Genomic DNA, 14,492 nt, shown 5'->3' with positions numbered 1-14,492 from the left:
TAAAGGTCTCATATAAATATTGTTATTATAGATAATTGATTATGGATTTAATAAAAATTGGTTGGGAATTTCCTTTCAATGCTTTGTGCTAAGCCAACATTTGAAACTCTATTTCTCTACTTAGTGTTGAGTCCTAGATTTTTTTTTTTTTTTTTTTTTTTTTTTTTTAATCTCTTTTGGTGTCTGTCTCCTAGATTTTTTTTTTTTTATATTTTCACCCATATAGTGTTAACTTTTTTTTTTTGAGAAACTATAGTGTTAACTTTAAGTAACCCTAAGTAAGGGTGTTTTCGAATCAAACCTCATTGATCTGCTAATCCACTACTGCATTGATTGAATTGCTGCACAAGGATTTCGATTGGGTCAACACTGGTGGTTGGAGCAAAGTTGTCATTTCCAACATCTTATAGCACAGTCATTAATGGATGTCTCACGATTCTGATGACGCCACACCGCATTTACTATATTAGAGGTGGCTCAATAGTATAAGTGAATGAGGCGGTCGTCTAAAGTCCCCAAGTAAAAAAAAGACCCTCAAATATTGGCCAATAAATAAAATAATTTTTTTATCAAATGAAAAAATGAAGAGAGAGAGAGAGAGAGAGAGAGAGAGAGAGAGAGAAATGTTGATCCACTGCTGCACTAATTGAATTGCTGCACAGGGATTTCGATTGGGGCAGTGCTGGTGGTTGGAGCAAAGGTTTCATTTCCAACATCTTACAACATAGTCATCAATGGATGTTTCTCAATGATATGTTCTTTTTCTTTTTCTTTTTTGTGATTTCTGTGTTTATATTTGTGTTAGGATTTGTGTTTGTAATTTTGAAAGGGAAAATCATAAATCTGAAATTTTTGTGTTTGTGATTTCTATGTTTGTGTTTGTGTTAGGATTTCTGTGTTTGTGTTTGTGTTAGGGTTTGGGTTTGTGATTTTGAAAGGGAAAATCTTAAATTTGAAATTTTTGTGTTTGTGATTTTCTGTCTATGTTTGTGTTAAGATTTGTGTTTGTGATTTTGAAAGGGAAAATCATAAATCTGAAATTTGTATTTTTGATTTCTAGGCTTGTGTTTGTGTAAGGGTTTGTGTTTGTGATTTTGGGCCAGGCATGACGGGATGGGGCCCATAAGGGCGAGTTTGGGGGTCTAAAAAAAACTTGTTTATTAAACGAGGCGATTTCGGGTAATGGGGGTGGGCTTGCAGGTTGGGTTCGGGCATAAAGAAACCCAACCTAAACTTGACCTGTTGCCATTCCTAGCTTCAAATTAGAACAAGTAACAACTTAATGCCTATGATTTGTTGTGAAAATGTTATGAATGTAGCACTTCTAAAAAAAGAGTAATACAACAAAATTTTACAACATTTTCCATAGCAGTTAAGTTGGAAAACTTTTGTTAGTTCTCATCTAGATCCACCACTAACATCACATTTTTACTTGCCACTATCAATCTGTCACATCAACAAGCGTGAAAAGTTTTGTCAAATATTTTGTGTCTATAGACTTTCTCAAAAAAAAAAAAAATTATACTTGGTTAATTAGTAATTTTGCATCTAAAACAAGATAATAGAATTCAAGTAATATTTAATTTTTTTTTATATTAATATTTTCAATTAACTATATAAAAAGAGCCAATAGGCTCATGAATAGTGCTTTCAGTTTATTCAATTAGTGAGCTACCCTTTTTCTTTTCTTCCAAGTATGTCAATTTGGTTTGAGCTTTGTTGTTGTTGTTGTTGTTGTTTTTTTTTTTAAGGATCTTTATATGTTTACTTTGTACCTACACTACAAACTTATATTTTAGACACACAAAAAGTGGCAAATATTATACACATTTGGGAAAAAAATGGTAAATATTGCACAAATTTTGCAAATGTGTACAAATTTTGCCAATTTTTATCTGTTTACAATATAAATTTACATTGTAAGAAAAATGTATACAAAGATATTGTAAAAATGTTGTGAAGTATGTGTCAATTCCTTATTGGTCAAAATAAAATAAAATATCAAAATATCATAGCGAGAACTAGCACAACTAAAAATAAAGGTATTGTATTTTGAAAATGTCGTTACATTTTGTTGTTATCATAATATTTTCACAACTGCTGAGGTGTAAGTACCTTATAGGTCAAAATAAGATAATAAAATATTATACTGAGATCCACCACAATTGAAAATAGAGGTATTGTGAAAATGTTGTGATATTTTGTTGTATTCCTAGACCTTCTTTTTATTTTTTTTGATTTAGTCAAATTTGGTAAGTCAAAAATTTTTTTTCTTCACGTACAATTTTCTTGAGCGGGTTTTGTTTTTTGTTTTTCTGTTTTTTTTTTTTTTTACTTTTTTACACACTATTTAAAATTTAAATTAAAGAAAGAAAGTTTTACACCAAAAGTAAAAAATAAAAATTGGGCCCTTTAAGTTTGGGGTAGTTTCATTCCTCTCTAAACTTTAAAACCGAGCAAATACCCCCAATTGTTACTCTCTCAGTTAAACCATTTTTAAATCTTATAATTCCTAAAATGTTCCATTATATAATGTCTAAAATACTCCCACTAAATTTTAATATCCCAAAAAAAAATTTCGTGTATTTTGAATTTAGGCAAAACTTAGATACAGTACTTAAGTGTTGATCCTTAGATTTTCTTCTTAAAATTCAGTCATGTGACTACTTAACTAAAAATACACTTCTATCCCATAAGAAAAAAGCCACATGATTGAATTTTAAGAAAATAACCTAAAGATCAACATCTAAGGTACTGTACTCTGTACCTAAATTTTGTCCTTTGAGTTTTATGTGGCAATCATACTTGAAAATTTGAATGGCGATATAGGATGTTCTATTTGTTATTAAGAGGACGTTGATTTTCATAGGTTCAAATATTCTAGACTTGAAATTTTATCTAATGGAAACTTCAATGACACATGCCTTTTGTTATCTCTTCTTTTTTTTTTCTTTTTTCTTTTTTCTTTTCTTTTCTTACTTAAAAGGGTGTTCATTAAAAACTAAGTAAGCTAAATATGGTGGCTAGATTCATAAAATGCAAAAAAAAAAAAAAAGAAAAGGAAGTATGAATAACAAAATCTTTATTGTGGATAATTGCAAGTATTTGAGGAAGACTTTCGATTGTAGTATATGACATGATTCATTGCGAAAATTTAAATATTGCGACAATGTCTTAGCAAAACTCAATAGTTTATTGTTGGAAGAAGATGATATTCGTTATCATTTTTAAAATTTTTTAGAAAGTGGATATTGCCTTTAGCAAATAAGTTCTAAGGAACTATCATGACAAATAAATACTTCTATATTAAATGGTTACTCTAACTTTAAGTACATGGTTTCATTCTTCTTCAGATAGAAATTCTATTTTAATTTTCTTGCTCAAGGAGGCAACACGTGCCTTGCATATGCCACCCAAACTAGTAATATATAAAAATGCTTGATTTAGGTTTCGCCTAAGGCACTCAAATGCATCAAGTCGCCCCTTATATATATATATATATATATATATAAGTGAAACATTTGACTTTTTGTGGATCACTTCTCATTGTGCCATGTGACTACACAAATTTATGCCACGTATACATTTAAAAATACCTAACAATTGTGCCTTTTTTTTGCCCTTTAAGTTTCAGTATCTACTCATCATTTCACATAAGATGTATATATTAAAACAAAAAACTATCATTGAGAAGAAAAATATGGTTAAGACGTAAGGAAGAGAATGAGAAATTTGAGAAGAATAGCATTCGTAAGGTGCGTAAAGAAATCATTCACTACTATTGTTGCTATAGTTAGTGTGGCTTGATTTCTGGACATTTTCACTATTTAAAAAAATAAAATAAAATAAAATAAAATAAAAACCAATTACAAATAGCAATTTTGGAGAAGACCCATAGGTTTCTTGTGTTTCTAAAAAAAGTGAAAATGAAGTAGTTAAGAAGAAGTTATCAAATAAAGAAATCGTTCAGTATTATTATACTTGTGCTACCATTTTCAGGCAAACTTATTGTCAGTGTTCAACACCCAAACCACAACGTGCATGAAGTACACAATTTAGCCACCCATTATGTAATTTTAACGGGTAATGATCCTACAACTCTCCAAATTAGGAGGTGTGATTTTGTGGAATGGATGTTGTGGACCTCTAAAAATTTCAAATTTTTAGCTCCTCTCTAGGTGTCTTTAGGGTGGTCGCACATTGGGTTTTTGGCGATGTGACTCTTTGTGTGTTTGTGATTTTAGGTGGAGTGTGTGTGAGTCCCTTTTTCATTTTTTTATTTTAGGAGTCGCCACCAACCATTGGTTTTATATTAGGTGTGATTGGTCACCTAGGGGCCTCATTCATTTTAAGTTGCCTAATTATCTAAACCAAATTTTAAGGGTTTATTAGCTAAGGCAAACTAAAAATTCTCGAACTTAAGATCATGGACTCGGAAGTTTGGTTAGGTGAGGGGAAGGTGTTAGGCACCCCATAACGCTCATGTTAATCTAGAGGCTACTGGCAACCTCAATACTATCGAAGACACTCAAGTCCCGCAGCCACCAACCGAGGACGTCCCCGGCCAGCAAGCCGACGAAGCACCCATCTCCCGCACAATGATCCTTCCATTTGATATTTACATTTTTAACTAGTCTTTATTTATTTAATTCATGTTTGCCTGTCTTTTTTATTTCTCTGGTTTGCCCTAAGTCACCGGGTTGTGGTGACAGAACAATGATTTAACTTTTATTTTTCTAAGTTTTATTTACCTATAGTCACCGGGTTGTGGTGACAAAACATTGGTTTAATTTTTATTCACTTGCTTTAATTGTGCTTATGAATGTTTGCTACTAATTTATTATTTCAGTCATATTCTTTGATTGCATTTCTCTTTTAAACATACACATATTCAAATGATCGGGCAGTTTGATCCCGATTTGCCTTTAATCAGTGATCGAAACTACTTTCTTATTTATCTTCAAAGGGTCGGGTAATATCTAAGCATGTATGGTGGTCGGGACCGGCCTGGAAAAGATCTCCTATGTCTAGAAAGAATTGGCTCCTCGGCGATAATAACTAAATTTAACATACGTTGACTCTTTAGTAAAATGTAGGGTAATTTCCTTCCCCTTGATGTGGGTTGTGCCCAAGAAATTGGTTTTAGCCCCTTGAATAATTTAACGTAATCTCTATGTATTCGGTGATTAGAATAGAGCTGGGAAGCTTGCTTCAATTCTTGGAGTAACTCAATGTAAAGTTCCCTCCTGTTCAGCGATGAAGATCTAGCCGAGAAGTAGATTGCTGTTAGATAAAATTTAAAATTAGGTTCTCACTTGCCTGGTGATTGAGAAACGACACGAGGACAGGTTTCTATCCTTGGAGTAATTTGACATACAATTTCCACCCACCCGGTGATGAAAATTGAACCGGGGACAGGTTTCTATCCATAGAATAGTTTAATGCAAGGTTTCCACCTACTTGGTGACGAAAGTCGAACCGAAGACAGGTTTTTGTCCTTAGAATAGTTTAGTACAAGGTTGCAAGGTTTCCACCTGCTCGGTGACGAAAGTCGAACTGAGGACATGTTTCTGTCCTTAAAATAGTTTAGTGCAAGGTTTCCACCTGCTCAGTGACGAAAGTTGAACCGAGGACAGGTTTCTGTCCTTAGAATAGTTTGCCTTAGCCCTCTTTGCGTATATTGACTGGGACTAATGAGTTAGCAACGATAGAATTATAAGTACAAATACACCTGCATGGATAGACTTCACTTTTGTATTAATTAACAATACACATACATAACATTACACTCAATATGTACCCCCATGTACTGATAATCAATGGTAGAATTTCTTCAGATTGTGGGCATTCCATGGCCGTGGAAGAGGTCTCTCATCCAAATCCTTCAAATAATACGCCTTTGTGCCTGCAATGGCAGTAACTCTATATAGTACCTCCCAACTTCCCTGCATTAACGTCCCATGTATTCCCCACTACCTTTCAAAGTATCGAATCCCCCACTCCAAACTCCCTTTTCCTCACGTTCTTGTTGTATCTCCGAGCAAGTTTTTGCTGATATTCTGCCAGCCATATAGTTGCTAATTCCCAGGATTCTTCCAACAAGTTTAACTGTTTCAGCATCAACTCTGAATTCTTGACGAGGCTAAATCCTGAAACTTGGGCACTGCACAAGTTCACCCCTGTCGATATGACTGCTTCCGCTCCATATGTTAAGGAGAACGGGGTGTCTCCTGTGGACCTTCTCGGGGTAGTTAGGTATGCCCATAGAACATTGGACAACTCCTCTGCCCACCTGCCCTTAGCACCTTCTAACCTCCTCTTCAACCTGTTCACAACGGCCTTGTTGGTGGCCTCGGCTTGACTGTTGCTCTGTGGATATGCCAGGGTGGAATACCAATTTGTGATGCCAAGGCTGCCGCAAAACTCTCAGAAAGCTTTGCTGTCAAACTACAACCCATTATCTGACACTAGGGACTCCGGTACCTCGAATCTCGTCACTATATTCCTCCATACAAACTTCTTAACATCCACATCCCGGATGTTCACCAACGCCTCTACCTCTGCCCATTTGGTGAAGTAATTTACGGCTACTAGGACAAACCTCTGGTTTCCTATTGCCTGAGAGAATGGACCAACGATATCTAGCCCCCACTGCGCAAAGGGCCAGGGGCTACTAATGGGATTCAAGTTCCCTACTGGTTGGTGGATCATAGGGGCGTGCCTTTGACATTGCTCACATTTTCGTGCATACTCGTTAGCATCCTTTTGCATTCGTGGACACCAAAATCCTTGAGTCATTGCTCGGTGAGCTAATGAATATCCCCCCACATGACTGCCGCATAGCCCGTCATATAGCTCGGCTAGGAGTTCCTCAATCTTGCTGGGGTGCAAACACTGCAGGTAAAGCCCATCAAAAGATCTTCGATATAGCATACGATCGACAGACAACCAATACCGAGCAGCTGTCTAGCGTACTTTTTTTGCTTCCTTCTCATCAGCTGGTACCCGATCCTCGGTTAAGAAGTTGATGATCGAATCCATCCAACACGGCTCAATCGTTGCCACCAATGAGACTCCTAATCCTGCACTGATACTTAATTCTGCTACCAGCTCCACTTTTATTAATCGAGGAATTCCATCAATTGATGATGACGCCAACGTGGCCAAAGAGTTAATGTGCCGGTTCTGCCCCCTTGCCACCTGAACCACTTTGACGCTTGGAAAGCAGTCCATTGTTTGCTTCACCAACAGTAAGTACTCCATCATCTGGGGATCCTTGACCTCAAAGCTTCCTTGTACCTGATTGACCACCAATCGAGAATCTAAATAGACTTTTACCTCCTTAACACCCAGATCTGATACAACTCTCAACTCGACCAGCAAGGCCACATACTCGGCTTCGTTGTTGGAGACCTTAAAGCCTAATCTAAAGGAATGTTCCAATTTTATTCCTTCTAGGGTGATGACGACGATCCCAACCCCGGCTCCTAATGTGCTGGATGCACCGTCCGCGAATACCTTCCACGGGATTATCTCTATAGGGCAGACCATCTCCTTCCCCCTTCTCGAGGAAAACTTTGGAACAAAATCAACTAGAACCTGACCTTTCACCGAACTCCTTGTCTTATACCTAATATCAAAAGAACCCAACCAAGTTCCCCACTTAGCTATTCTTCCCGTGCAATCAGATCTTTTCAATAATGACTGCAAATGATGCTCGGTCAACACGTAAAGGGTGTGAGCTTGAAAGTAATGGGGTAACTTTCGCGTAGCATGCACCAGCACTAGCACCAACTTCACCAAGGGAAAATATCTTGTCTCGACATCAACTAGGGTTTTATTGATGTAGTATACTGGCTATTGTACTCCCTGGTCTCTCAAGAGCGTGACACTTACGGCGTGCTCAGATACTGAGAGATACATGAATAAATCCTCCCTGGGTTCTGGAGCTGTCAACATTGGTGCTCGCACCAAATATTCTTTCAGCTCCTGAAAGGCTCTTTCACACTCACTCCATTGGAATCCCTTTCACTTCTTTAAAAGCTAGTAAAATGGTCGACAACGGTCGGAGAACTTGGAAATGAACCGATTAAGGGTAACCAACATGCTGGTCAGTACTTGGACTTTCTTTGGATTGCTCAACGGTTTAAGACATTTCACTATTTCAATTTGGTCAAGATTGACTTCTATTCCTTGGTTAGTGATCAAGTACCCTAGGAACTTGCTAGCCCCCACCCCGAAAGCACACTTATCAGCATTGAGATGTAGCCTGTGCTATCGAAGTACTTCAAACACCCTTTTGAGATCATCAATGTGCTGCATTTCCTATTTGCTTTTCACCACCATGTCATCAATGTACACCTCAACTGTACCCCCAATCTTGTCCCTAAACATTCTCGTCATCATCCGTTGATACGTGGCCCCGGCGTTCTTTAACCCGAACGGCATCACGGTATAGTGATAGTTAGCATCAGGGGTTATAAATGCTGTCTTCTCTTGGTCCTCGGTAGCCAAGGCAATCTGATAATAACCCTGAAAAGCGTCCAGAAAGCTCATCCTTAGGTGCCCATAGGTGGCATCTACCAGCTGATCAATCTTTGGCATCGGAAATGGATCCTTTGGACACACTCGATTTAGGTTAGTAAAGTCAACGCAAACACTCCATTTACCATTCTTTTTTTTTTTTCTTTTTTTCTTTTTTTTTTACCACCATGGTGTTCGCAAGCCACTCCAGGAAGAAAATCTCCTTTATAGCCCCGGCATCCTTCAACCTCTTGACCTCTTGCCTGACAGCATCGACGTGCCCCTTAGCCGATCTCCTTGGCTTCTACATCTTGGGAGGTACAAGGGATCCATGTTGAGCTTGTGAACTATGAACCTGGGGTCAACCCCAGGTATCTCATACAGGCTCCAAGTGAACATGTCTACGTTCTGTACATGAAAAAGCAACATTTCTACCCTCTCTTCGTCCTTCACACTTGCTCCAATCAGAAAACTTCTGTCGTCATCCAGCAATTACTTCACTCTTACCAAGTCCTCAGCACAGCTAGTCCCCACTTCCACTTGGGGTTCCCGTAATTGCTATAAGGGAGTCTCCTCAGTTGACTCCTTTTGCTTGATTCCTTGGTCAACTACGACCACCAGGCACTACCTGGCTACTTGTTGATTGCCCCTTACTACGGCAATTCCCTACTCAGTGCGGAACTTGACCTTTACATGTAGGGTGGACGGTACAGCCCCCATGGCATGAGTCCATGGCCTTTCTAGGATCGCAGTGTACGGGGAGAAAGAAGCGACCACTATGAATGTTACCATCACGTCCTTACCTTCCATATTTACGGAAAGTGAGATCTGCCCTTCTAGGATCACCATACGGCCGTCAAACCCCATCAAGGGTGTATCGTACCTAAAGAGGTCTTCATTCTTCAGGCCGAGCCCTTTGAACAAGTCGGGATACATCACCTCGGCACCACTCCCCTAATCTATCAACACTCTCTTTATTATGTAACCGTTTACTCGGGCTGCAACCACCAAGGCATCATCATGCGGTTGAATCGTGCCTCCCAGATCATCATCATTGAAGGCAATGGGCTCCCAAGTATACTTCAATTTCTTCTCTAAAGGCTGCTCACCTGTGCTGTCTTCCACCGATACCACAACCAACACCCCCCTCCTCTTAGACATTTGAGAGCCCCTTAGGGCAGCATGGATGACTTCTATTACCCCCAAAGGGGGCGGGAGAGGATTCCCGCAGGGGTTGAGCACCCTGCCCAGCTTCCTAATTCCTAGAGTCCACTACAAACTCTTTCAAATACCTCACCTTCACTAATTGCTCCAAATGATCTTTTAACACTCTACACTATTCGGTGGTGTGCCTCTTGTCCCTATGATAAGTACAGTACAGATTCTGATTTCTCCTTGAAAGGTCACCCCCCATCTTGTTTGGCCACCAGAAGTACGGCTCATTCTTGATTCGATCCACAATCCTGTGCACCGGCTCCTTGAAGGCTACATTCACTTCCCTCATCTGTGGCCCCAGCTCTTGAATCCTCAAATCTTTTTGGGGCCTGGATTGTAAACCGATATGCCGAGGATGATTTATGGCCGGGGCCTTGCCTTTGCTCTATAATCGATCATCTTCCAATCGTTTATATTTTTCAATACGCCTCATCAACTACCTCATATCCTCGGGAGGCCTCCTCATCAACAAGTCCCGTAGTTTGGAGTCCTCGGGCAACCCCATCCAAAAAGTACTAGCCGCAATTTTTTCATTACCTCTGCCGATCTCGTTGTACAGCTCCCAGTACCAGCTAGCATAATTGTGAAAGGTTTCTTCAGCCTCCATTTTCATTGAGAGCAACGCGTCAACGGGCTATTGAACTAGGCTGCAAGTCATGAACCGAATACCAAACTCTTGAATCAATTCAGAAAAACTGTGAACTGAGCCTTTCCTTAGCCCATTGAACCATCTCAAAGCAGTGGGATCAAGGCTTGAGGGAAAAACTTTACACATCAGTGCATCATTATGAGTGTGCAAAGACATCATTTGAATATAATGGCTTACATGCTCCATTGGGTCTGTCTTTCTATCATAAGAATTAAACAGCAGCCGTGTAAATCTGCTCGGCATAGGTGCCCTTTCAATGTCCTTTGAAAACAGTGATCAAGCAACTCGACATAATGCGTGGCTCATAGCATCCATGGCCGCATTTCGGGGTCGCCTCTCCTTCGAGGAAATCGAATCCTAGTCTACATATTCACGTGAGCGATCCCGGTGTCGATAAGACCCGAATTGATGGGAACCTGCTCCACGGTGGTCCTCTACACTAGCCAACCTTTCTCCTCGGTCCTGGTGGTCCTTTCTCTGATGCCTACCTCTTGCTTGCAACTCCAAATCCCTCACCAACCTACGAAGACGTTCAAGTTCCTCGTCCCTTTGCTCAAGCTCTTCATCCCTTCTATTGAAGCGATTGCACCCTAAAGCGCAGGACATTGTTCGATATGTTTAAAACGACCCTTCGCCAAGGCCGGATTGCCCTTCCTCATACTCCCTATCTTCGCGTCTCTTCTGCCTTCTTTCCCGCCAGTGGATCCCCAAGAAGACCCCTCAAACCCACTTTCAGCATAACTCCCTGAATGTCTTTCAGACTTTTCTCGAGCGTGAGTCTCGGTCGAACCACAATTTTGTAGGAGATTCCCACAGATGACGCCAATTATGCGTACCCAATGTATGGCTATTGGGCTTAACCTCTACTTGGGCTCATAATCTATTTTTTTGTGGGCTTTTGGGTTTCCTACTGTGGGTAGTCCTATGCTCAACAGCCTGAATATACTCCTGTTTACTCAAACCCTTCTCTCTACCTCATAGAGTCACTTTCTCTCTCAAAGTGACTGCTCTTTTCTCTCCAAAATTGCTAACCCCGTTTTCTCCCATAATCCCTCTATTTATAGCTTTAGATAAGTGGAGGTGTTATGATTATTTCCCTCTATTAGTGCAAAAGAAGGTCCAATTCCATTGTCTTTAGGTGGGTGTTCAGGTGGGTAAGGTGGTAGTGGCATCGGAACTGATTCCAACCTCGAAAAAGCCTGTTCGGCAGCAATATTTCTTAAGGCAATACTGGGAAGCTAAGTCATCATTCTGCCGAGCAACCACACACCCGGCCAAGATAATTTTGATCAGGAGTGGTTCACTTTTGACGTTTAGGGTTGAATGGTCCCGTTATGTTTATTGGGCTCACGGTGAGTCTCAAAGGGATGCTTGGATCAAGGTCTTAAGTCCAATGGGGAGGGGGTCAAGCGTTGTATCTCTAGTTCAGGGCCCAAGGCCCAACGGGCCTAGGGCCCTTTCTTGTATAGTTCTACAAGACCAAGTTCCAAGGCCCAACGACCCCGGGACCAACCCCCATACAGTGTAGTTATAGAAAAACTACCCCATCCCTACAAGCTTACCTAGCAAATTACAACCAAAAAAAAGAAAAAAAAGAAGCTTCTTTTTTTTTTTTTGTAAAGGGTTTCCTAGAGAGAGAGAGGAGAGAGAAAAAATTTTCAGAATTTTTTAAGATTTTTCAGAATTTTTCAACTCTATTTCTCTATTTCTCCCTATTTTTTACCAAAAATTTCTCTATTTTTTACACACACACACACCAAAAAAAAAAAAAAAAAAAGGTTGTGCTTATAGGAGGAATGAGGAAAATGGGGGCTAGGTGAAGTGTATCCTCATCGGGCTATTTTGTTATTTCTCGATTTCTGGTCTGATTTTCGCATAGCTTTTTGGGGGCCCTTCTAAGCTCTGTTTTCTTCAAACTTTGTATTCTTGGAAAGCTCTGGATGTCTACTTTCCAATGGTCCTAGTGTTGCAAGATTTGGAGCTACGGTCTTTGAGATATGACATCCGGAAGGAAGATGACGCAGTGCTTAAAAATTATGTGACGTTTTTCCTTAAAAAATTTGTATCTTCCAATCCGGAGTAGATATCATCAAGCCCTTTTTATGAGAGGTATTTAAGACCTCATTATTCAAGATGTTTTAGCTGAATTGCTTCAATTCCTACCCAATCGGTACAATTTATTGTGCGATTTTATTAGGGTTTTTGGTATTTTGGTGATATGTCATCTGTTTCAACTCCAATTTTGGCCCGTAAAATATCTTTTCAAAGGGAAAAATATGCCCTACAATACGGCCCAAAATTCAACTTGATCCGAAGGTTGAATCAAAAAGTCAACTTTTTGACCATACCTAGTTAGGGACTTGGCCTCAATTGCTATCAAAAGAGATTTTAAATGTTATGACCCTTTGATCCACTATCTGATCATGTTGTATTCATTTTTTACCCTTTTTTTCTTTGAAACTTGTAATTTTGCTCCTTTTTTTCAATTTTTTTTTTTTTTTAAAAGTTTGGCATTTGTTTTTACGTGTGAATCGGGGCCGGACAAAATACGGTATCAACAGATGTATATACTTATCTCACATATATGTGTGATTGATGCGTATATGGATCTCATATATATATATATATATATATATATGAAAGGGTGTATATATACTTGTTAGGTTTTGGATTTGCAAATTCTATTACATTGTAATCTTAATAGAGTCTGTAATGAGTAGGGGTCTCAAATGGGTGGGTTTGGGGTGGGCATAATTGGGTTTGGGTATATAAAACTCATTTACCCATTAAAACCCATTTAACTAATTGCTTCTAACCCAAATCCAACCCAACCCAATTATTATGGGTAAACCCCAACTCACCCAATTACCAATTATCAAAATTACCAAAATGCCATTAAAGTGAAAACCCCAACATTTTCTTGGATTCCCTTTTCCCTCTTTAACTTTCCTAAGAAAATTCCAATCTCTTCGATCAATTTCTTGACCTTCTCAAGATCACTACTTTCGCATTCAATCTCATACAGAGTCCTAAACTCGAAATCACTCTCATCCACCTCCAATTTCAAACCTTTCCATTCATACACGGCATCGAATCGCATCTCAAGTCAGCGATATCTCCTCCTCCTTTTGCTGGAATCGATGCCTCCACCGTCTCCACCATCCATCCTACCTCCAAAGGACTTCCCTCGGCGTTCACTGCCACCGCTAACAACGAATCAATCTGGATCGCTCATGGCGGTCAAATCTTGAGCTACGATTGGAATCTCTACCACACTGCAATGATTCGGACTCACTTGGAAGATATCAGCTCACATTCCCAAACCCTCCTAACCCCACAAACCCTAGCACCCCAAACTCCTCCTTCACCCTCCTCAAAACCCTAGACTCTACTGCGCTTGAAAGAATCTTCTTCGGCTTGGCCATGCAGTCTCTTCTGATTGACGGGTCCAACAGTTCCTCATCCTCCTCGACGCGGCTGACACCATCGACGATAATGGCTTTGGCCTTGAGAGTGACGACATAGAGAGAGTCGGTGTCGGAGAATCGAAGACGGAGGGTGGCTTGACGCGATGAGGGCTCACAGGAAGAGTTGTCGAAGAAGTGGTTCTCTTGGCAGTGGTCTCTGTGCCTCATTGTTCTCTGTGAGAGCTAGAGAGAGCAAGCAAGAGGAGAGAGAGAAGTGTTTGGAGGCCGAGAAAATGAAGGAAAATGAAAATATTGAAACATCTGAGGGCTTTTTATTTATTTTTTATTTTTTTATTTTTTTATGATAAAGGCTGGGTTGAATTTGGGTATATTGTTTCTAGGTTAAATGGGCCTCAATGAGTTTTTAGTTAAAACCCAATAATCACTGGGTCTAATTGGGTTGATGCCCATTTAACTCAATTAATGATTGGATGGGTTTGGGTGGACAAATGGGTATCGGCTTATTTTGCCACCCCTAGTAATGAGTGATCAAAGATTAAGATTAAGAATCCGAGCAGCAGCTCAAAGAGAAAGAAACTGAAGCTTTCAATAATCCTTCGATATATTCTAATGCTCGTTCGATCGAATTTGTATTTTGAATTTGTATTTTGCCACCCAACCCGTTAAACCTAGTTTAC

At 39.6% G+C, this 14,492-nt stretch overlaps 1 protein-coding gene across 1 annotated transcript; it reads right to left on the bottom strand.

Moving 5' to 3' along the window:
• Positions 1–5,979: 5,979 nt before the first annotated feature.
• On the bottom strand, positions 5,980–14,022 carry LOC115953191. Its single transcript, XM_031070727.1, has 5 exons — positions 13,702–14,022; positions 13,273–13,487; positions 6,976–7,630; positions 6,518–6,894; positions 5,980–6,412 (listed from the first exon to the last, which is right to left on the bottom strand). The coding sequence occupies exons 1-5, from the start codon at positions 14,020–14,022 to the stop codon at positions 5,980–5,982; spliced, it is 2,001 nt and encodes a 666-aa protein (XP_030926587.1).
• Positions 14,023–14,492: the final 470 nt, after the last annotated feature.

This window comes from Quercus lobata, chromosome 1 (assembly GCF_001633185.2).
Source record: "Quercus lobata isolate SW786 chromosome 1, ValleyOak3.0 Primary Assembly, whole genome shotgun sequence".
In the NCBI taxonomy this organism is placed as follows: Eukaryota; Viridiplantae; Streptophyta; class Magnoliopsida; order Fagales; family Fagaceae; genus Quercus; species Quercus lobata.
The sequence above is the reverse complement of the archived record's forward strand: the minus strand, read 5'-3'. Positions and strand labels throughout refer to the sequence as shown.